Source organism: Cololabis saira, chromosome 18 (assembly GCF_033807715.1).
Source record: "Cololabis saira isolate AMF1-May2022 chromosome 18, fColSai1.1, whole genome shotgun sequence".
NCBI lineage: Eukaryota > Metazoa > Chordata > Actinopteri > Beloniformes > Belonidae > Cololabis > Cololabis saira.
The window spans coordinates 34,346,007-34,371,069 of NC_084604.1; the positions used below are offsets into that span (position 1 = coordinate 34,346,007).

The window sequence follows — 25,063 nt, forward strand, 5'->3', positions numbered from 1 at the left end:
GGGGCACACCTGTAGTGATTGGGGAGGGGACGGATCTAAAAGATTTAAGCTGTATGAACTGAATGCGGCCTGTGAAATAAGAATGAAACCAATGGAGCGAGGTGTGTGTGATGCCGATGGATGAGAGTCTGTTGAGGAGGATGGAGTGTGAAATCACTTCAAAAGCCACACTGAGGTCAAGGAGGATGGAGATAGAGAGAAGACCAGAGTCAGCTACTTTGAGGAGATCGTTGGTGATTTTTAGGAGGGTGGTTTCGGTGCTATGACGGGGGCGGAAACCAGACTGGAAAGCCTCATAAAGAGAGTCCTGGGTTAGGTGGGAGTGTAGTTGGGAGTTTTTTTTAAGGATTTTGGAGACGAAGGATAGGTTAAAAATGGGGTGGAGGTTATTGTAGCTGTTGGGATCTGAGCCAGGTTTCTTTTAGTGTTGGAGTGACAGCTGCAGTCTTGAAAAGTGATGGAACAATTCCAGTGGTAAGCGAGGAGTGGATGATAGCGGAAATGAAGGGGAGGCAGAATTTGACCAGAGTTGTGGAGAGGGGATCGATCTGACATGTGGAGGACTTGGATTGTCTGATGAGGTCACGTCAGGAAGTAGAAAGCTGGAAAAGGGCTGGCAGTAAGGGAGAGGTTCAGGGGCAGAGACAGGCAGTAGGTTTCATAACAGGTGCTAGTGAATATTGTGGATTTTGTCATTTATCAATTATCTGCTGGTATACAGTATGTGTACCAGCAGATAGATTTCATACTGACTTGCCCGTGATTAATGACTCCTTTCTTCATTATCACCTGGCCATCAATTACCCTTTCATCATTGGATATTCATTCATTCAAATAATTAATTATTCCTCAATTTATGTGTCACCAGCAATCTACTAATCATAAATTATCTAATAAAACTGAACATTGTCCTTAGTTAAGGGTTTTTTAGCAGTCCACAGTTGTATTCCTCTCATATATTCAGGACATATGATTGTTTATCTATGGAAAAGTGTAACTGTCCACATTATTAAAATGTTTCTTTGTGATTTTTTTTCTTCTTTTTTTGTTTTCTTTCTTTTTTTCTTCCTTTTTCCTTTTTTAATCTCGACATTTTGACTTTTTTCTCGACATTTCGACTTTTTTCTCAAAATTGTACTTCAACATTAATCTCGAAATTTCGACTTTTTTCTCGAAATTTTGACTTTTTTCTCGACATTTCGACTTTTTTCTCGACATTTCGACTTTTTTCTCGAGATTGTACTTCAACATTAATCTTGACATTTCGACTTTTTTCTCGACATTTCGACTTTTTTCTCGACATTTCCACTTTTTTCTCAACATTTCACCTTTCGCCATTTGCCTTCATTCTAAGGCTTATACAAGACATTTCATTTTTTGCGGCTCCAGACATATTTGATTTTTGTGTTTTTGGTCCAATGTGGCTCTTTCAACATTTTGGGTTGCCGACCCCTGATCTGGACATATCGTACACGTTCATTTGGACTGGTACTGTGTCCAGTTATTGTGTCCTGCTGATGTTTTGTTAAGTCCACAGCAGGCCTTTTTGATGACTAGTTTCTTTTTTGGAGGAACGAGCATCATCTTGGGGTGGCAGCGTGACGTCAGCAGGTGCGGTCCGTGCCGTCCAGCTGCATCCCCCTCCGATGAGTGTGAGCAACATCCTCACTGCCTCATTATCAAATCATAAAATCCACACATGGGCACGTGTGGTTTGCGTGTTGTGTGTTTGTTATGTGACTGTGCGTCAGTGTGAGACAATGTTCAGATGGTTAACTCATGTGAGGGATGAAAGACTGGCAGAGTCGGGCAGCTGACGGTGAGTACACTTGTGAGCATTCAAATACGCACTAACAGCTCAATTGAGATAAAACTTATAATTAGAGGCCCTCTGTGTAGGACTGCCAACGACTCAGCTGGTGTTCGGTGGATAGAACTGAGTTTTCTTAAGTAAATGATGAAAGGATCATGGATAACCAGATGGGCTATACGGTTAAATTATTATGGGTTGAACAGATTAATGGTGGAGGGATGGATGGATGGGCAGAAGCCAAAGTAAAGGTCACCCTTGAAGGTCTGTGCCTCAATGCTGCGAGAAAGATTATAGGAGTAGAATTCCTCTTAATAAAAATAATCCCAAACCGTATTCCTTGTAAATTCTTCAGCTTTAGTATCATCTTTCTATTGGTATATGTGAACCTTTTATTAGCTGCCTTTTCCATCCACAATCTGCTTGAATCAGATTGTGGATATAGTTTATTTGGAGCCTCAATGGCACGTGGGACTTTTGTGCATTTGGATGAAAAATATCCCCCGGTCCTTAATATTCGTCAAAAACCCCCTACCAATCTGAATTCAGGAATCTTTTTGCAGGACATAATACACCCACTCTTACTTGTGTGTGTCTGTGACTAGGCTATAATGTGTTTGGACGGAGCAGGATGCCAGGCAATGCCCGTTAAAGGCTCTAATGTGGCGGTGGTTTCATGGTGGTTGGCACAGATCAGCAGGAAGAGGGCAAAAAGAGGGATATTAAAAAAAAAGAGGGAGTGAAGCGGAGAAAAGGGAGGGAAGCAGGGACGTGGGACTTAACTAAAAAAAAAAAAAAAAGGGAGAGAGCTGTAGTTACACAGGCGCACCACAGGCATCAAACTGTGGTGAATATGTATATATTTTTGGTCTTTCCCTGCATCCACACTTCATTCTCCTCTTTTCCTCCCTCCTTCTCTCTCTCAGGGTCAACGGCCCATTCACAGTGTGGTCCTGGTGTGATCCGAGTGGACCCTGCCCTCCCTCACTCTGCTTTCCTTCTCTCTCCCTCTTTCATCCTGTCATTTCTTCTCATTTTGCCACCAAGAGAGGGGGGCAAAGCAAACAGTCATACTTCCCCCCGACTCATCTTTTATTAATCAAACCTCAGCAGTGTATCGGGGGTGGGGGAGGGTAGAGTAGCCAAAAATTGTACTCAAGTAAAAGTACTGTTACTTCAGAATAATATGACTCAAGTAGAAGTAAAAAGTATTCATCCAAATAATTACTTGAGTAAAAGTAAAAAAGTACTTGGTGAAAAAACTAATCTCAAGTACTGAGTAACTGTTGAGTAACGTCTGATTTATTTTTTTAACACAACCATTCAAACAGACAAAAGTACAAAATAATCATCTAAAGGCAAATTAAATCAATAAAATAATAAAATAAATTAAAATTAATAAAAAAAATTGCTTAAATTAAAATAATCTTGAAGTAAATTCAAGTACTTTAATAAATAATAAAATAAATAAAATAACAGAATTAAAAAAAAAATAATTACAAGTAGCACAAAATCTCAAGCCTTGTACTTTTCTTTTTTCAACCAGGCAGAACTAGAACAAGCCCATGAACTCATGAGTCTGTGTAAATGTGACAAAACATGCAAAAACAAATATTTTCCCAAAGAATCACCCAGTGATGTCATAAGATAGACGTGTACATGGATAAAAGGGATAAAAGAAAAGTAACAGCTCAACGTAGCCTAATGTAGCAGAGTAAGAGTAACAGTTTATTCACAAATCTACTCAAGTAAAAGTAAAAAGTATAGTGATTCAAAACTACTCCTAAAAGTACAACATTTCCCAAAACTTACTCAAGTAAATGTAACGGAGTAAATGTAACTCGTTACTACCCACCTCTGATCGGGGGTGGGGGGGGTTAGTGATGCACTGGTTCATGAGTTTTAAAATGTGCCTTGTGAGCACTTACTTGCGCAAGGATACACACACATGCACACACACATGCACGCTCACACACACGAGAAAGAGCAAGAACATGCAACTGACCACTAACAAATGCCTGAGGGTGTTTCATATTTCCTCCGCTGCAAAACAGGCCATTGCTAAAAGCACCAAAGCTCAGTTTGTGTCTGAGTATGTGTCAAAAAGAGAGACGGAGACAGAAAGAAAAAAGAAATTAGTAAGACAGATGACTTGAAAGCACCACACGACCACCTCCTCCATGTCATTCATAAAGCCTCTTTCACTCTCTGCACTTTTCTCCCCCCCCCTCCATCTCCCTGACTTACACACACACACCCTCACAGGCAGAGCGGAGCGGATATTCTGGGTGGTGTTATTCCAGGTGTGGAGTCATCGAGGTCTCCATGCTGTGACCCTGTTATCCTGGGAAGAGGGAGAGTATTAGACGCATGCGGCGAAAGGAAGAGACTATATCAAAAACACATTTCTCCCCGAGGCTGTATCATTGCAACTACATGGACACACAGAGATGTGCACCTATGTACACACATGCACAGACGTTCTAACTCACATGTCCTCAAATGTGAATGTTTTCACTGTTTATATCGCTGGTGCAAAATGGGATTTTAGCATGAAAATTTAACAATGCAGCGCAAACTTCCAGCGTGAAGCTGTTTTTTTTTTTCACTGACTTGGCTGCTCACCATCTAAATTTCTGCGATTGTCAAAATTACAATGTTTTGCTTTTGCCCATGTGTGACTGACAGACCAGCCCTGGCTCCCTCCAAAATGTGAGTGTCGAGAAGCCAGAAATGCAACACAGAATAAAAAAAGCAAAACCAAACAACACAGCCAAATGCCGATGAAGGCAGTCGAATGCTCAATCCGGCCGGAGAGATGACGTTTAGCTGCTACAACGTGGCCTAGGGGCTCCAGATTTAACCACATGCTTAAGACAGGTCTTTGGAAGAAAAATCAGACATTACTTTTGTCTTTAAGTAGCATAAAAGACATATGTTTACATGAAAACATCCGTTTCAGTTTCATTTGAAGAAATATTTGCTTTTTAGGAAACATTGTCTCGCTACGATGCCTGCTATTGTTTGATCTTCTTTAGCTTTCAAATTCACAAACTTTATTTTAATTGACCCCACAAACATGGTTACTTCTGTTAGATTATTAAACATTTTGCTTAATTATTTTGCTGAATTAGTCTTTATATTCAATGCTCTTTGCTGTTCAGTTATAACTGAGGCACTTGGGGCACTTTTAATAAATTTATGAACCTTTGTCAAACCTGAAAACAGTCAAGGTCAACGGTATTATTTAGCAGATTTAAATCAAACAATCAAACAAAAATCATAATTTAAAAGCAGCAAAATATGATAAAAAGCATTTAAGGAGGAATACAATCAAAATAGCAGTAAAGTCCAATATCTGCTTGTGTGTCTATTCAGAACTGAAAGACAAGGAGAAGAAATAAGTTTTCACACTGACTTGAACATATCTAAAGTCTGAGCAGTGCAAATATGAAAAGGCCATTTATTTCATAGCTTTGGTGCTGTCACTGCACCTGAAACCTGAAAACAGTGACTGCTACTAAGCTATGGAGAAGTTCTGGTGTCACAACAGAACAGAAATATTCCAACTCAGGGGTTGCAGCCTTAAAAAGATATGATCTGCAAAGATGGATCCTCTGAAGAGCACAAAGGTCAAGCTGGAGGTGAGCTAATACGGCCTAGCACCGGTCCTGCTACCTAACAACACCGACAGCTGCAGTTTCTCACAGGGTATGAAGGTATGGCAGCCTCCACACCTCGGCTTCAAGGGAAAATGTAAATGTTTGTTTTTTACATACATTTATGGAATTACTCTGTGTCTATTTGTATTGATTATTCTTTTACTTAATACATATAAAAAAAACTACAAATGCAAATCCGAACAACATGATCGATTTCACTAGTTATTATACACTGCAAAAACTCAAAATCTTAAAAAGAATATTTCTCTTATTTCTAGTTAAAATGTGTAATTTTTAGTCAAAAAAAATCTCATTACATTTAAGACAAGACTCAAAAACAACATTTCACCTGTTTCAAGTAGATTTTCACTTAAAATAAGTGGAAAAATCTGCCAGTGGAAAAAGATTTTTTTGCTTGTAATGAGAAGATAAATCTAGTCCCACTGGCAGATTTTTCTACTTATTTCAAGTGAAAATTTACTTGAAACAAGTGAAAATGGTCAAATAACAAGTTATTTTTCTGGTGATGACTCTTGTTTTAAGTGTAATGAGATTTTTTGACTAAAAATTAGACATTTTAACTAGAAATAAGACAAATATTCCTGGTAAGATTTTGAGTTTTTGCAGTGAGCGAGACTGCATTTGAAAAAGTTCCAATTTTCTTGACCACACAGATAAGCTCCATAGCAGATTCTGTGATGAGTATTTACTGGACGTGTTGATTGATATTCTAGTTAAGTTCTGTGACTCGTAACCTTGCCATACCTTAGCTTTGACTGAATTGACGCCACTGGTTTCTCATCCTTCCGAGAGGACGTAGCCACAAATATTCACTTTTGTTGTGTGTTAATGTATCAGAGGAAATCGGACAGCTTATGTTGCACCACTGTGACACAGTTAGCTTATTACAGCTCTTTCGTATACATCTATTTTGTCTCGCAGGGATAAGTCTGTTTACTCAGACTAAACACAAGTGAATGAACTGCTGAAACAGCTAAGATAATCAGATTTAATCATCACTCATCACTGACAAAAGGTGGCTGTTGCCTCACGCTGAGCATAAATGGACGTAGTATTTTTACTTTTGTCTGCATCATTGTAAATTGGCATCTGCTATGGTTCCTCAAAGCTTTGATGTTTCAATTTTATTCACAGTTTGGTATTCCTAGCCACAGTTAAAGCTGTGTCATTACTTTTAACAACACTGTCAAAAAGTTTAGAAAAAGCAATTAACACTGACTAAAACAGTAACACTTGCATGTTTGTATACAACAAAGTCTAAAATGTGGTATGTACCTATATGTTTCGTGCATTGCTCCACGCAGACATTCCTTAAATATAGTAATAAAACAACATTCCTTACATTTGTGCTAAATAGCAGTTAGCGCTGGCCTGGACGCTGAGGAGAGGCCGGCTCACCGGACGCCTCCATAGCCAATTTCACAATTTTAATGACTTCGTTCTTTGATTGAAAGAAGAAAAAAAATGGCTAAATGGTTCCAGTTGAGCCAAAGAAAGAGAAAAGAAATAAAACTTCTACATCTAAGAGATGAAAATAACTGTTGTTCTCCAGTTTAAGAGGCACGTGTTCTGGGGTCGGCCTGCGACGACAGTTACGAGCTGCAGATGTTTGTATGGCTTTTTTATGATTGTTGTTATTTTCAAATTGTGGCGTTTCTATGATGAGCTCTGCACTCGTTAGGAGTGTGTGTGTGTGTGTGTGTGTGTGTGTGTGTGTATGTGTGTGTGTTTTCACATTCATGCTTGTGTGTTTACATGCATATCTGAATCACAAGGAGGCATTCAAAGTCCCTGAGATTAATTAAGCTTAATTAACCATAGTTCTGAACTTTGTGCTTTTTAGCAGCTCATTATGCCGCCTCATCATAGGAAACTATTGGCGATTACACACCACGATAGACTACACACATATGCACACTCAGACACACACATGTATGCCAGAACTCTCTGGCAGTGAACAATAAGGGGTAATCAAAACCTCTGAGTACCCAATCTTTCTGTTTAATGATCTCATGCACACATGCAAACACACACACTATGCATGGAGTCCTCACACGCTTTAACAGGTTATGAGAGGAGAAAATGTTTTCACCTCTTCTTTGCTGGATGGAGTAAAACCATAAAAACAGCACCTGCTCACTCGTTCTCTCCCCATGCCGACTGCCCTTCCCCCTTTCTGTCTTTGAAGGGGTAAAAAGAGGCCATGCGGCGATGAAGATGAGCTGTTTCCTTGCTGTGTAATGGCACAAAGGTCATTACATTGGCACATTTTTTACCTCATCTTAATCTGCATCTTGGTGTGATAGCTGGGTAAGGGTCTGGCACCTCACTCGAGGGTAAAGGGAATCAAAACCTGCAAAGACCACGCAGCAATCCGGCCACTGCCAATCACTGCACAAGTGGAAATCCTTCACATGGGCGCTATGGCGTAATGAAATAAGCAGGTTACCTTGGCAACGAATGAGATCAGGATGCCATTTGGAGTGAAACATTTTTTGTGTTTCATACTAGATGATTAGTTTACACCCACAAATTTAGACCATGAATTGTCATTAAATGGCCTTAAATAAACCGGAAAAATATGATGAACTGCATCTCCTGCTAATTTGGGTAAATGTGACAGGAAGGACCTGTTGCAGACTTACATGATTACCCTGGTAACCACAGGCAGTTTGATCAAAATATCATAAATGATGTTGGTTTACTCGAACACCATTAAAATTCAGTTGCTCATTGAACCATGTTTATTAATATAATTGTCTCATCACCGGATAAAAATAGGAAGATTATGCAAATTATTATTCAAGCTCAGATTTCAGACTTCTTTAACAACAGTTTGATTAACGAGTGCCATTCATAGACAAGAGGTAGCAATAAGAGCTGCACTTACACACATGAACCACGACTGGTTAAGTGAGACTAAGATTACAAAAATTAAAAAAAAAAAAAGACAGATTTTTAGTTCAGCATTTGATATTATAGAGCAGGGATCAGCAACCCGCGGCTCTAGAGCCGCATGCGGCTCTTTAGCGCCGCCCTAGTGGCTCCTGGAGCTTTTTCAAAAAGGTTTGACCTTTTTTTCCTTTTTTTTCTTCTTTTTTAAACTTTTTTTTTCTCTTTTTTTCTCCTTTTTTCCTTTTTTCTCTTTTTCTTCTTTTTTCTTTTCTTTTTTTCTTCTTTTTTCTGTTTTTTTTTCTTTTCTTTTTTTCTTCTTTTTTTCCTTTTTTTCTTCTTTTTTCTCTTTTTTTCTCCACTTTTCCTTTCCTTTTTAATCTCGACATTTCAACTTTTTTCTCGACATTTCAACTTTTTTCACAAAATTTCTACTATTTCCTCGACATTTTGACTTTTTGCTCGACATTTTGACTTTTTTCTCGAAATTTCGACTTTTATTTATAATATAGATACATGAAGCATGTGTTGCCTTCATTCTAGGGCTTATACAAGACTTTTCATTTTTTGCGGCTCCAGACATATTTGTTTTTTGTGTTTTTGGTCCAATATGGCTCTTTCAACATTTTGGGTTGCCGACCCCTGTTATAGAGGAAGACATTTTCCAAAGATCAAATAAAGCACTGCAATCGAAAGAAAGTTATAGCTGTGATCGCGGATGCTGCATATCCACAACCACATGTGTTAGGTTCATTTTAATCTTAATTCTTGTAACTTTGTGCATTCAAGTCTCTCATGCCTCAATATTGAGCACAAAGTTGAATAATTTCTTGTAATAAGACAGAAAGCTGTAGCATCACTTGGACCTTTTGTCTATTAAAGTGGAACAATTAAGTACTAATTCTAGTCATCATTATTGGGTGGTTTGTACAGTCAGCTCACATCTAGAAGCCTCTCGCTCTGAGTCTCAGCCGGGACCTTGCTCTCCCTGTGCCTGCATGGGAAATTAACCTTCAACTTGTAAAGTGCTCAGCTTTGCATGATGAGGATTCAACTCATGAGAATCATTAAAATAAAATAATATTAGTTCAGTGAGGTTGGTTTGAGCAACGAGGCAGGCAGACTTGGCGCCGTATTTCCAATGTGGTCTCTGATCTCTCAACCTGTCGTGAAGCATATCACCACAGGATTGTTGTGATCTGGGTACCAGGAAATTTGAAATATGTGTGGTTCAAAAAAATGTCTTAACTACTATAAACTAAGAACTAAGCTTACATTGAGTAGAGCGCAGAAGTAATCATGTCATTTCTAATGTGGTGACAAAAGCTCAGTGAATTATCAACAAGCACAATGAACACTTCTAAGTAAAATGTACTACCAGCATCACCTGCAGTGCTGACTCAAGGTCTTTTTCCCTGCATGAACATGTCGTCAGAGCCTGTTTTCAAAGAGCCTGGACACGTCCTATTAACTGCACCAAAATGGCCTGCAATCCACTAAGAAGGGGGAAATGACAAGATTGTCCTCAACAAATGGGACTAACTGCACCCCGACCCAATCTAATTGGAGCAATGTCCTTTTTTTCCCAAGGATGACAGATATGCCCATAATTGGCTAGCTTTATGCAAATTAGTGCATATCGGGCTGTTGATATTTAGGGAAGATTACGACAAAATGAAAAAGAGACTTTCTGAACGAGAACAATGAAAAATCCTATAAGCTGATTGTATTAAATCAAATCTTACACATGAGCAGACATTGATCTGAACTGACATGAAAGCCCATGTGTGACATGGTAATATGTCTATATGTGCATTTAAAAATGTCTTTCATCACTTGTGAAATGGTAGACAATCTCAAATATGAATCCATATCATTTGGTTTGACCCCCAACAGTGAAAACACAATGAAAACTGAAAGAAGGAAAGAAAAAAACTCTACCCAGTGCAAACTTAATGTCTTGACCCACATTCATTTTGAAATACCTTGCAAGCACCATTTGGGCAGCTAGAAGCCCCGAGAGTGAAAATTATCCCTCTCTTAGACATTTTCTGGTGACATCCCATCACGTAACTGCAGCTCTGTGTTCTCCGCCTCCAACAGCATACAAACAAAAAAAAATCTAAATTTGTATTTCTATGTTTCTGCATTTAGTTTATCTTCTTTCACAATGTCACCTTGATTTTACATTTCACCTTTGCTCCAGTTTTGACAGCTGCATCACACATTATCTAGTTAATGACCAATTGTTGCCTGTGATTTCGAGACATTTCATCAAACTCGCTCCAAGGCCTTTATTTATGGGTCGGAAAATGAATTATTTTAGAAAAATGCACTTTAGTTTGATAATATGAAAATAATGATGTGATGGCTTAGGTCAGCGATTAGATCTGTGAGTAAAAGTAAAACCAATTCGGCTCCAACACCACAAAGCTGGAGTGATCAGTCTTTCCATTTCTGCCCAGCTGTGTCTCTGCGCTCCTGTGAATGAGACAAACTGCTGCAGCCAGAGCAGGAGTTCAACTTGAATAACATCCAAGGCTCATGGAGACCCAAATAAACAGTATCGGGACCAGAAACGACTCATAAAGATACTCAATAAATGTCATAGATGCATTCGTTTCTATCAAGTGTGTCAGTAAATACCAGGTTTTCTGTGGAAGAGTAGACGGGTCACTTCACTTGGAGGAGGAGTGAATGGGATAGCAAAAACATGCTTGCAGGGGCTTGGCTTTGCAGCATTACCACATTTACAGGTAAAGAGTTCCAGTTATGAAGTAAATGATGGATGGTAAGTGATTAAATGATCCTATAAATCTCAACTTGTACTCCAGCCTCGACATGTAATGCACAGAAAAACTGGAAGGAAATAGTACACTTTTCTCAAGAGATGACCAAGAAAATGTGCTTGGTGTTTACTTCTCCTTTGCCACGGACTCAACTGCAGCAATAAACTATCCTTTCTGCACGACAAATCAGCGTCCCGTGAAAAAGCTGAGGCGATGCAATCGCTCCCAGAACTAATGGTGCCCATGCAGCAACTGTAACACCCCCCCCACCCCTGCACACCTTCCCTGCTAATGCTGTTTCCGCCATAAAAGGCCTGGCAATGCTCCACGTGCCCATTAGCACGAGCTAAATAACTGTTAACAATGTATTACCCAGATTCCCCTGCACCGGCCCTCATACCCTACTGGTGTCCCTTCAAAAGCTCGCAGGTAATTATGTCAAAGGTTTTTAATAAACAGCCCATTCAGAGCTCTGTGGGGTACGCCTACCTTAATTTAAATAAATAAATAAGTAAATAAATAAAATAAATGTGCTGAGGTCTGATTGGCTGAAAAAATTACACCCCTTAAGACGAAAAGATTGCAACCCCTATAGACAAAGTAATGAGGTCAAGACGCTCCCACTGTTAGATAATTTAATTTATCAAAGTGATGTGGCCCTGTTGTGCCAAATAATCAAACAGCCTGATTAGTCTCTCAAATTTAAAACAAGACGTATTACTTGTACTTTTAAATTAAGGTGAATAAATCAATGAAATGAATTTCTTTTGTTCCTTCTTCTTTGATTTGAGATCGCGTAATTCATCAAAAGCAGAGTGACAGAGGGATTTGCTGGCCGGACTTTGATGGACCACGTGAAGGATGCCGTGAGAAAAGGCCGCTAACAAAGTAACTACGTGCCCGCCAGCGACAACCAAGATTTCAGTGAAGATTTTTAGCGGCCTAAAATAAGGAAATAAAAACAAAATAAAACAAGTCCCCGCTCCCCCAGTAACTAATGTTCAAAATGCTTCTTTTTTTAAAAAAAAAAGCTTTTGCTTTTATGCTTTTTTTTGCATGCTGGCTGATAAGACTGATAAAATTTACTTTTATTATTGTTATTATAATAAAGGTATTATTATATTATTATAACTAAGACCACAATTTCCGTTATTTAGACTGCTGTTGTTTCCTGCAGACTGGGGGCCAAAACGAACGACATTTGATACATGTTGAGTTAAAGCTACATGTGGTAACCACATTTTCCATTTACCTGGACTTTTATTGAGCTGCGTGATTCACTTCTACGATAATGCAGTCTCTCACAGCAACAGTTGTGAAGTCACATGGATACGCCTTCGGAGAATATCAAAAATAGACAAAACTACATCAAATGAAATTTCATCCCGTGATGGTTGTGGCATCAAATTATTGTTTAACAATGATAAGCCATGGTCGCGCAGTTACAGACGACAATCCTTTTCATTTTTGTCGTGTGGTTTTTATTTATTTTAGTTAAACAACTGATAAATATACCTGACATACTCCAATTCTCAGAGATTAATTAAAATAGGCCAGTGAATGCAATGTTCACATCTCGTTAAAAATGAAATGTTTTAAAGGTGACTTGTGGAAATAATAATAATAATAATAATAATAATAATAATAATAATAATAATAATAATAATAATAATAATAATAATAATACGAAATAAAAAAATGTTGACAGCTATTATTGTGAAGAATGCAGAAGAAAAATGAATTAAAAAACCGTATTATTAATTCAAAAGTTCGTCTATGATAATATTTTGGATGCGCTTTGTTTTCATTTTTAAGAATCGAGTTTTTAAAAGTTTTGTAGCATTAAAATAGCGAAAAGATCTTACCCTCATTTTATTAAACGACTAATTCTAATCTATAAGCTTTCTGTAGTTTTTCTAAGCTTTTAACATTGATATGACTTGATTAGATTAATTGAAACGCTAATAGGTTTCAAATATGTTAAGCTATAAAAATGACCTCAAGGCACTTCTTCATTTTGTCATGTTGACATTAAAAAGAGATATTTATTATTTTAACTTTTTTTGCTTTTATTGTAAAAAAAAAGTTCGTTTTAGCCCATATATTGATTAAAAATAAATATGTTATTTTCTATCATCTGCATTTTAGATTCACTCTACAGGCAATATCTCTAAGATTTTCATTTTTTTTTTTTTTTTTTTTGGCCAGACATCGGACGTCTCATGTTGAATTGAAGCTCAATTGAATCCTAAACATTTTGTAAGCTGTTAACTTCCCACGGAATTAAATAGAAAAGCGACATATCTAAATACCCACGAGACGGGAAACATGAATACTTTGATCTGATAAGCCGCGTGGATCAAGTGCACGGAGCTTCTCCTCGACGTCCAGTCACTTACTGAGAATTTATGCCAATAAACGTCGACGACATGTTGTTTATTTAACCAGCGTGCAGGCTGCAGAGGCCCGGAGCTCCATGCACGCAACGTGATTTTAGCGGAGGAAACGGCCCTGAGCCAAACGGGGGAAATAATTACATCCTGATGTGACTGGTGACATTTTATAATGTCCAAATCCGACAACAGCAGAATTAGTCAATCTAACACATTTGCAGGTTCATTGGTCATCGCTGGAGAACTGCAGCATCACACCGCCGTCTGAGAGACTCTGCAACGCTTTTCGGCCAAGAAACTGCGCGCGCAGACACAGACTGACGTCACTCAGGTGCCTTGTGCCCTTCACGTCCTACAGCTTGCACGAGCTTACCTTAAATGGTGTATATCCATCCAGTGATCTGTTGCGACAACGATTTGGTATTGAGACTAATAACTGTATGTTCTGTGATGGATGCGAAACTACTGATCATTTATTTTTTGATTGTATGTATTCTAAAACCCTTTGGCAGGATGTACATGACTGGCTTCACCCAAAGGTTTTTGACCTGCAGGACTTCTCACGTGAAGCTATTATTTTTGGACTTTCAATGGACAATAACATCGATGATTTCCTTATCAATAATATTATAATTCTAGGTAAATTCCACATCCACAAATCTAAGTATATGAAGGTGAAACCTCGTTTTTGTGTATTCCACAACGAATTCCTCCATTTTTTTTAAACCCTTAAACTCATGACAAAAAGAAATGCAATACAACTTTTGAACACAATTGAAGAATATAATTTATTGGATAAGCCCTAGCCCCTTAAGTTATTTTCCTTTTTTATGTTATTTCTTTTCCTTCTGTTGTCTCTTTATGCACCTTTTCCCTTATACATGTTGGAAAAAACATGTGATGCCTTGTTGTTTGTATATGAATATATTTTGAATAAAGGAAAAAAAAAAAAAAAAAAAAAAAAAAGCTTGCACGAGCTTCCGCACCAGACTCATTAACGGTGCCTCAAACTGTTTTAGGATTACTAAACCTGGTCAGAGAGACTCTCCACCCCGCTTCTGGATCGATTCCGTCTGAACCGGTTCTGATCCTGAAACCTCGACGTCACTGAGCCTGATCATTAAGTCATTTAGTAATTTTCATTATTGTTTGATCAAAGTATGGACTCTTCGCACCATGGGACACGTGTACCTTTGAAATAGTGAGAAATCACTACATTTGCATAATCAAAGTTAAATATTTTCATATAGGCCCGTTTAATCCAAACGGAGACTATTATATTGGACGATGGCATGATAAATATGTTGTGACTGTTTAAACACAGCTGATATTACTCAGTTAAACGTTTAACAAATTTAAGTTAATTATTGGCTATGGAATGTTAAGGGTATTGAAAGTACTAAAACTAAAGTGTTTTTATACCAAACTATTTAAAATGTGTAATATTTTGTAATTGGGTGAGACCGATATTAAAACGAATAACTCACAAGCGCATTTCATGATTTTTTTTTGGGTCATTTACATTTTAAGATGTTTGCATATACACACTGTATATGTACAGTATACACACAGGTATAAATATATATATTATATATATGTACACATTTCCTTTTTTTTTTTTTTTTTGACCAAAAAGGTAGGCTGAAGCCTCATGGCTTATTTTGCCTATCCTTTTCAACAAAGGCAGACTTCAGAAACAAAAGATACTAATACATTTTAAAGGGGAAATATAACGAAACGATTCATTGTCCCATCTACCAATGGAAGTTGTTCCAAAAACATGTCTGGCTGTCACTTAAAGATAAACAGACGCATAAATATCTCAGTTTAAACCATAAATAAGTTCAGGTTGCAGAAGAAATGATGATGCCAGAAGTGGTGATGAAGTATAGCCCCTTGGCCAAATATGCAAAGCATGTTGGGCTCGAGTGTGAAAATGCACTCGGTGCTCCAGAAGGATGCACCGTCCTCGCTCCTGCAGGAGGACGTGATTCATCCAGCGGCTCTGATCCGACCATAGGCGGCACGAGTGGCCCCCGCAGCGGGCGGGACGAAGGGAAAGTTCCGGGGGGCTGTGATTGCTCGGGATTGGCTGCTCTGCGCTGTGATTGATGGCTCCCTCACTCCGGCTCTGAACTAAGCTCGGTTGTTGACACTGTCCAAAACCTCGCACGGCACCTACGGATAACGGAGACACCAGCGCAGCTCCTGCCAGCTCCTTCTATACTCATCAATCCAGGGACGGAACACCGTCCCGCCGACGGCTCGCTCGGGATTGTTTTCTTGTGGATGTCCCCTTTTCACTGTCGGGGTTTTGAACTTTTCTTACACCCGGCCAGCTCTTGGTCGTCAACCCGGTCGTCTCTCCTTCCCCTGGTTCCTGCAAAGCGCAGACAGACATGGCAGAGAAGCGGCGGTCCCCGTGCGCGCTGAGCGTAAAGGCGCACGCCTTCTCAGTGGAAGCGCTGATTGGGGCGGAAAAGCGACGCAGGACCTCCGGAGAGGATGCCGTGTCCCCCGGCTACGAGGACGGACATGATGTGTCTGATTTAACCGGGACCGCGGGACTGCGCGCCGGCACAGCGTGCGCCAGTGACCGGGGCAGCGAAGCCGAGTGCGCCAGTGACGGATCCCGTAAGTCAACACAGTAATAATAATTAGAAAAACAGAAATAATAATAATAATATGAATAATACAATCATGAATAATTTCCTCACTTGAAAATATATTTTAATAAGCCATGCAGATGTGTTGCCTGGTGCTATTATAAGGAAAAAATGATCACATATACTGCTGAGACATTTTGCGTGATTTTAATCTTATCTGTAAAAATAAATACATGATAAAAAAAGAATAACATTCAATAAAACATGTATGTTTAACACAGAGCATGTTACAAAAAGAAAACCCCAGCAAGGCTTTTGTCAGACCTGCACAGTGATATCATATCTGTGTTCATGGTCTATGCGAGAGCTGCGTGTCTGACTAATGTGAATGTGTTTATGAGTTGTGTTGCAATCATAAACACAGCAATTAGCAGCGTATAAAGACAGGGAAATTGCCACGGAAAAGATAGTAAGAGGCCTGCATGAAGCAGAAACCGGGAGGACAGTGTTTAATAGAGAAAATAAAAACAGAGAGACACAAACGATGAAATGGATATATATATATATATATATATATATATATATATATATATATATATATATATATATATATATATATATATATATATGTACAGTAGCACAGTGTTCTTATATTACAGGACTATTCTGCACATAAATATGGCTGCATATTTTGAGCTGTCACTAACTGTCAAGTGCATCTGTATTTTAATATTTGAATAAGTTAAGGCCTAATTCAGACTTTTATTTAAAATAATCGAACTCATTGTGCAAATGAAGTCAATAAAATGTCCATTACATTTTCGTTGTCTTGTCATTACTGCAATTCTAGAGCTGAAACGTTTCATAAATGCACTAAAGAATAACCATATAAATGTATCATTAATGTAACTATTAGTCTATTATTCTAATATCTTATAGTTTAACGCTGTTGTGATTGTACTAGATCAAGATTTTTGTCTTTTGAGTGAAGGCAAAGCGTAAATACCCTGCAGTGATTAATGATTGGCTTGGACGAGTGTGTTAAGCAATCATTCGTGTAAATCTTGGTTTTGGTGCTGCAGAGAGCGAGGATGCGCTTCTGGAGAGCCCGCAGCCCACAGCCGTGTGCACGGCCCCCGTGACCGGCACCGGCACCGGGGAGGAGACCCGCGTGGACCTGCAGGGGTCCGACCTGTGGAAGCGCTTCCACGAGATTGGCACGGAGATGATAATCACCAAGGCTGGACGGTAAGACCAGAGCCTGCTGTGAACACACAACCTGAGGATGGCCGGGTAGGGGGGGAAAACAGAGGTATTATTAAGTTTGCTCAGATAAGAGTTCTGCAAGAGTTCTGCATTTCAAAAGGGAAGATAATGACGACCAAAAACATGTGGAATGATTCAAGAATTATTAAAAAGCACGTAGGTTTAGGCCTTTGTGAGAGTGAATAATTCACAACTGCGGATGATAATTTTTTAAGTTACACTTAAATTATTGAAAAAGCTAACCATTGTTTTTATTATTGTTATCCTTGTTATTATTATTATTATTATTATTATTATTATTATTATTATTATTATTATTATTATTATTATTATTATTATGAGCTACTGTTACCAAGGATACTAATAATAATAAATAAATAAAAATTAAAAATTAAAAAAGCTAAGTGTGTTTCGCTGAAGTCCCAATTGAAGGTTTATTTGCTTTTCCTCTCAGGCGGATGTTCCCCGCTATGCGTGTGAAGATTACGGGCTTGGACCCCCATCAGCAGTACTACATCGCCATGGATATAATCCCCGTGGACAACAAACGGTACAGGTAAGGTGTACGCGCATCCTTTAAAATGCACTGCATAAAAGAAGCATATGGAGGAAAAACATTTAACAGAATCTGTATAAATATAAACTAAATATCAAATTTTGCTGAAGGATAAATATCTATTGCAGAACTCTTTCTATCCGTTAAGTCAGAACTGTAGGGTTCGTCACCGTGTCATCTTTAATTAGACGCTACACCAAATCGGTGGGACGCGCAGGGTTTTCAGCTGTGCAGCCCCTGTTTTCTCCACATATGGCGCTTGGCACCGGCGCTTTGTCACGGCGGTTTTGTCGTCCCTTTTGGAGAGGGCCTTTTGGACGCCTAACCTCTCTGCCCTGCAGGGTCAAACCAACAAAAGTCCTTATTGCGGCGCAGCCAGTGCAGCCAAGTTTTTTGCACGTTATGCTCTGTCATTTTCAACTTTCCTAACTCCTCTTTATGTTTGAATTGTTTTATTTTATTTTTTTCCAAAAGTGACTGACATCTTGAAGGGCATTTTATTTGGTCATCCTGACTGGACAGTTTATATACTGCTCTAGATATACCACCTTTCGTGCTTGCTGTTGTCTTGAAGGGCGCGGAGCCTGCAGGGTCATATTGAATCCAAATGTTTAACAGCAGGTGTTCAGCGCAACTTCAACCAAATGAGGAATACTTTCTGCATTTCTTTCTAAAAGCTGTTAAACTAACAGTCTATTAGGAGCGTTCAAATCGTTTTCAGTTGTTACAAAAACTCTGCTACATTGAAAAGTTGTTCAAAGCTGCTATAAAATTAAAGTGACTGGGGTGATGGATGACCATTTTATAAAAAGAAAAATATAGAACAGAATTTAAATGTGTTTTTCCTTAGTTTTAAAAAGTACTGGAAAAGAAATCTGGGAAAAAAAATCATATTAATTACATGAGTTTATTTTTTTTTCACTTTTTGGGCTGAAAAATTGCTTTTATAAATGTTTTATAGTTACTGTGGGTGGAAAAAAACAGTCAAAATCAATGAGTGCATAATAAAATAGATACATAAGTATTCAAAATAGACATCATGAATAGTCTCCCTTCTGATCACTGTGCTTGTGTGAATGTTGAAGGTATGTGTATCACAGCTCCAAGTGGATGGTGGCAGGGAACGCTGACTCCCCCGTGCCGCCCAGAGTTTACATCCACCCGGACTCTCCAGCCTCAGGGGAGACATGGATGCGCCAAGTGGTCAGCTTTGACAAGCTCAAACTGACCAACAACGAGCTGGACGACCAGGGACATGTATGCGCCTCAAAATCATTCTTTAAAGGTTTTTCTCATATGGTTATGCAATTAAATTGTTATAACATTTGTTCTGGCTGACAATTTTACATTACTATTTAATGCAACTAAAAAAAGTAATATTTACAAAGTTAAAAAAAAATATCCACAACTGTTCCATGCTTTGTGTTTTATTACTATCAGTGAGATGCAATTGCTGCTTTGTAATTGGGGCTTTAATCGTTAATCTCCCCTCCCCACTCAGATCATTCTTCACTCCATGCACAAGTATCAGCCGCGGGTCCACGTCATCCGTAAGGAGTGTGGAGAGGAGTTGTCTCCAGTGAGAGCCGTCCCCACAGGGGAAGGCACCCACACCTTCGCCTTCCCCGAGACCGTGTTCACCACCGTCACAGCATATCAGAACCAGCAGGTAGAACCATTTAACTTAGTCCATCCGCAGTTCCCTCAAGAGCGGACGCAGCTGGATTATCAAGACACGATGAAATACTGTGAAATAACTACGGTGGCCAAGAAACACACATTTCCAGCGTGCAGATATGTTGTTTTAGACTGTTTGTAGTTGTAGAATAGTGAGGAGTGATGAGGATTTAAAATCCACTTTTGCAGATTTAGCAGATTTCAGAGATTTGAGAAAAGAGAACGCGTGGGAGAAAGTGACGGATGTCCTCTGGTTGTTTTTCAGCAACTGTATAACTGCTTTTACCTCCAAAAGAAAAAAGAAAAGAACTACTTGGACTAATTGTTCATGGTGCTTCTCACTACCCCTTTGTTTTTATCCGCCCAGTTTTGAAAGCGGCGTTAGTTTTCCTCTATTTTTGCAGTGGTCAGTGTAAGCTTTGAAGTGAAGTTGTTAGCTGAGGTCACCTGGCTCACAGTGCACGATGGCTGAAGTCAGAACATGCTGCTGATGCCTATAAAAGTTCCTTTGGATTCGGGTCACAGAGCCGGGCCTTTTGCACCACACACAGACAGGAACGCCTGAACAAATGCATGCAGCCGCACAAATTCCCTTATATGTTCAAGGAAACCTGCTCAGCCGACATATAGTTGAGTGTTGATTGATAAGTTATTTTTAAAGCCGATTTAAAGACGAAAAAAAAAATACATTATGCAGTTTGTGTTATTGCAGACGGAAAATTATGAGAAAATAATTAGTGTCTTATTTGTTTTTCAGATTACGAGGCTGAAAATTGACAGGAACCCTTTTGCTAAGGGCTTCAGAGACTCTGGCAGAAACCGGTGAGTTTATTTCAGCCGGAGATTTTCACATTGTCTAGTGCATTAAGAGGTACCGTGGGGGTGCACGCCTGCATTGGTTCTGGCTCCGTTGTGGTTTTTGTCACCGCCATTTCATTCAGATTTTTATGGGGAGCAAAGCTCTGTATTTATTTATTTATTTCTAATGGAAAATGTGCAACGGGCGCTTGTTAAATTTGCCCAAACTGGCAGATAAGTAATGTCTAAAGACTGAAAAGACATGGCAACGTACTATTAGGATTAGTCAGTGATACATTTCCAATTTGAATGTGCTAACTTTAAAGGCAAATTAATTCAGACAATTGCAGAGTTACAGACACGTGCTTTGAGACGGAAAATGTAACTTTGGCTGCAGATGTTAAGGGGCCGTCAGATTCGGTCCAAACCTCAACAGCGACAGCAAAATAATTTGAAAAAAAAAAAACAAGACTGTCCCAGAGAAAATCGGTATAAACACATTTCTAAACATATATAAACACGGCATTAAAACAACTCTGCAGTAAAACTCCAGCAGTTTTCAAACAGCCATTCCCCCGAGGCCTCACAGAAATCATTAGAGAGCTGGAGAAGGAGAAAATGAAGGAGAAACAATGTGTGAGACAGAACGTTTGAGAGGAAGGAAGGTAGAGAACTGCAAGCTGGATAACCCAGGGACTTTGACAGCTGACCCTATAAAAGTTGAACTCAGGAAGGCTAGAAGAAAAAAACCCTACCCTTAAATATTACAGGAAGAGTTAAGCAGTTTGCTAAATAAACTTCTGCTCTGATAGGCTGTTTTCGAGCACAGAGAACTGCTCAGGACAGCTTGTCTAAATTATCACCGAGGCTACAACCCCATGGGGGGGAGGACTTTTATCCTCACGCTAACGAGCGGTAACAGAGCACTCGCATTACACCACCACAGCAACCCTCTGCCCCACCTAGAGGAGAAGGGAGACTCACATTGAGGGGGAGGGGAGTCCCACCTCATAAATCGCTGCTGCGGCTTCCTGCTCCTTCGTCCTGATTCGCCCATAAAAGCCGTGTGAAAGCAATTACCTCCAAGCACCCGGGCAGCGGCAGCCAATGGCAGGGCAGCGTTTATGCTTCTCATTACCTACGGTCTCCATAGAGATGGGGGCGAGAGGCCCCACAGGCGACTAAGATGGCCGCCAGGTGGTTGGCGTAATGTACGGTCGACTGAGGCGCGCCCGAGAGCCTCACATGTGTCCGGCTTCAGATGTCTTTATTCAAATTACCCATGTGTATCCGCTAACGTGTGCATTTGTGTGTTTCGCAGGATGGGTTTGGAGGCGTTGGTGGAGTCGTATGCATTCTGGCGTCCATCTCTGCGAACGCTGACGTTTGAAGACATCCCCGGCATGGCCAAACAAGGTTAAGTTACTTAAATGACGCCCTCTGGATAGATTATGTCACTTTAGGCATAAATGCCATTAAACAAACATGAGATGGACACAAAGTTTATTAAGTTTTAGGAACCCTAATCAAATGTTAGTAAGCATTTGATCAGGGATACCTATGTACCTAGGGACATCCCCGACTCACTTGGGCATTAGCCTAAATCCAACCCTTTCGCTAAAACCTAAGACTCACGAGAGTCAGAATCAGGGTCAGTCCACCCTGTTTGGTTAATGGTTCCCGTTCTTTCCATTATTTAAAGTATCAGAACTAAACAGAACAATTTCCTTGAATGTTGGATGGTGAATGTTGGTTTCAACTTCCTGTTTTCCTGGCTTTTATTCTGTAGGAGTACCAGGAGTCCACGGAGGGATTGGAACACCATCTCATCTGCTCTCCACGTCCCCGTGCTCGTCACCTTTCCAGGTGTGTCCGCTTAGCCCGCCGGACTACACTTGTAGCCGGCCCACGCACCCGCTCCACCGCTACGGCAGTCCCCCTGAGCCGTTCCACCCTCCCAGAGGTCCATCCGGCTACGAAAGCGAAGGATTCTGCTCCTTGCCTCTTCCTGCGGCACAGCTGGGCTACCTGTCCAACCCCACCCCGCAGGGTTACGCTAGCCTCCGCCTCCACACACCGCCCTACAGCCTGTACGGTTACACATTCCCCCCCTCACCGCGTCTCGCTGCCAGCCCCGATAAAATGGCCACCAACGTCACCGCCAGCCATCAGAGCCCGTTTCTTGGCTCGTCTCCCAGCGGGACCTTAACAGACAGTCTCGGTGTGCTCGGCGGAGGACAGCAGGCCTTCTTGTTTGACTCTCGGACCTTGGGAGTGGCGAGCGGCCAGCCGGGAGGCGGGGCATCACAAGTCACTGCCCACATGGGCTGAATTTGACCGCTTTGTCGTGAAAGCGAAATGACACCGTGGGAATTTTTTTGATTTTGATCGAGAACAGTATGAAATAATTATCAACGTGCCGATGGTGACTGTTGACAAACAGAAGAGTGACAGATCCATTGGCTGCTTCTTTAAACTCTGTGAGCTTGTCAAAGTTGAATCCGAGGGGAATACTGTCCTTACCTGTTGAGCGTGACGTCGGCCGGGACAGAGTCCGGCACACTCCGCAACCCTTGAAGGAATGAAGTGGCTACACAAACTAAACGGACGGATTGGTCCCTGTGACGGGAACGTGCTCTGTGGTGTTCACAGCAGGAACACATGCGAATAAAGTCCAGAGACCATCGACTTCACTGAAACCAAGAGGGTTCAGACAACTAAAGCTAGCACTTCAACCCATGGAAGGAAGCCCTGACGCGGCTATAAACTCACGGAGAATCGGACATTGCCTGCATCGTGCCTACTTTGGATGGAGCTACTACACACTAATTGCTTTATTATTAAATGTCACTGTTCTTAACCTACTACACATATTAATATGCACTACAAACAGGGCCCTTTTACTTAAAAAAGACTTTTACACAACATCTGGGGCCTGACACATTAACACGATGACGTCATAGCAATGAGAGACCACTGGAGATGTCCCGGTTTTGGACCAATGTGGTTGAAACTGTGGGAAAGTGTTAGATGGTGACCTTATCTACACTTTTTACATCTGGTTTGACAGATGTTGTCGTGATGCAGCTCTGAGGACACAAGACTGAAGTAAAGTTTTCCTTTGTGAGACATAGACTGAAGGTACATCTCTCTGTAAAAAAAAAAAAAAAAGGGATGGGTGGGAGGAGAGATGTGTTCACGAGGGCTGTGTGACCCTTTCGCACTTAAAAACCCCAATCCACCTGCTTCTGCTCTTTAGACTGGGTCAGGTGCGCAACAGCCAACCCTAAACCTTTTCTTTTGAAACACACTAAGACAACAGCCCTTTGGCCAGAGAACATGAACATGTTCTGTGACCTTTATGAGCCAAATAAAATATATATATACATACTATGATGTTTGGATGCAATCAGTTTTTTTTTGTTTTACTAATTTAAGTGATATGGTTTTGTACTGAGGTGTCAAAAGTATTCACATTCATTACTCAGGTAGAAGTATAGATACTAGAGTTTAAAAATACTCCTGTAGAAGTTGAAGTATCAACTCAAGTTTTTTACTCAAGTAAAAGTATAAAAGTACTGGTTTCAAAACTACTTAAAGTATAAAAGTAAAAGTAATGTAAGGGGGAAAAAAGCCATTAAGGACAAAAGCCATTGAAAATGAATGCGTCTTAGTATAATGCAAATATATTAAAGAACCATATATGTGTACTATTGAGCATTAACATGTGTTTCAGAGAGCAGGAGATATGATGACTAGTTGCCTATAAGTATTGTAATGGTGCAAAAAGTCAAACTTCAGAGGCATGTTATCATTTATCCTAACCTTTATTGGAATGTACATCCAAGTTTAGTTGCAGGAATCTGAGGGAACGGATGTAAGAACAAAACTGGACAAGAACATCTGAAACAACCACAACCAAATTCACTCTATCCGGATGGAGCAATTTAACTGGATAGTTTTTGTTTAAAGGCCAAAATGAAATAAAGTAACGAGGCTGTTTTTAAAATGTAAGGAGTAAAAAGTACAGATAATTACGTGAAAATGTAAGGAGTAAAAGTAAAAAGTCGTCTGAAAAATAATTACTCCAGTGAAGTATAGATAACCAAAATTTCTACTTAAGTAAGGTAACGAAGTATTTGTACTTCGTTACTTGACACCTCTGGTTTTGTAATATAATTCCATGCATGTGTGTGGTAGTGAGAAGTTATAGGTACATTTGTAAAAAAGCAATCACAATATGACATTTGCTGTCGTGCATATCTAATTGTTACTGCAAATTTTGCGTTTGTGATGAGGATTGCAGCTTGGTGAGGCAACTAGAAAACACCCAAGAGACGTGGTGAAAACATAACTCACGCAAACAGATGCTAACATGCAGACGCACACATGCACAGGCGACCAACCCATCCATGTCATCTTTAGAGCGTGAGCGGCGTGTAAACTAATACCTTTAGCTCTGTCAAAGCGACTGTTCACAGGAGAGAGGGAGCGCGGTGAAAGCTGATGTGAGTGGGAAGGTGTGGACGTGTGCACATTTTTGCGCGTATGTGTGTGTGTGTGTGTGTGTGTGTGTGGCAACAGGTGGTTGAG

At 40.0% G+C, this 25,063-nt stretch overlaps 1 protein-coding gene across 1 annotated transcript; it reads left to right on the forward strand.

The window, feature by feature from the left end:
- The first annotated feature begins 15,695 nt into the window (after positions 1-15,695).
- Positions 15,696-23,874, forward strand: tbx18 (T-box transcription factor 18). The gene is made up of 8 exons (XM_061746606.1): positions 15,696-16,201; positions 17,256-17,421; positions 17,894-17,995; positions 19,081-19,252; positions 19,497-19,664; positions 20,430-20,494; positions 21,792-21,886; positions 22,260-23,874. Exons 1-8 carry the CDS (start codon positions 15,967-15,969, stop codon positions 22,799-22,801), a joined length of 1,545 nt encoding a protein of 514 aa, XP_061602590.1. The 5' UTR covers positions 15,696-15,966; the 3' UTR covers positions 22,802-23,874.
- The last annotated feature ends 1,189 nt before the right edge of the window (positions 23,875-25,063 follow it).

Excerpts from the sequence above, each read along its gene's own strand:
- tbx18 (XM_061746606.1), top strand. The coding sequence starts at position 15,967 with ATGGCAGAGAAGCGGCGGTCCCCGTGCGCGCTGAGCGTAAAGGCGCAC. Across the intron at positions 17,996-19,080 it reads GTGGACAACAAACGGTACAG|GTATGTGTATCACAGCTCCA; the intron begins GTAAGGTGTACG and ends TGAATGTTGAAG. Across the intron at positions 19,253-19,496 it reads AGCTGGACGACCAGGGACAT|ATCATTCTTCACTCCATGCA; the intron begins GTATGCGCCTCA and ends CTCCCCACTCAG.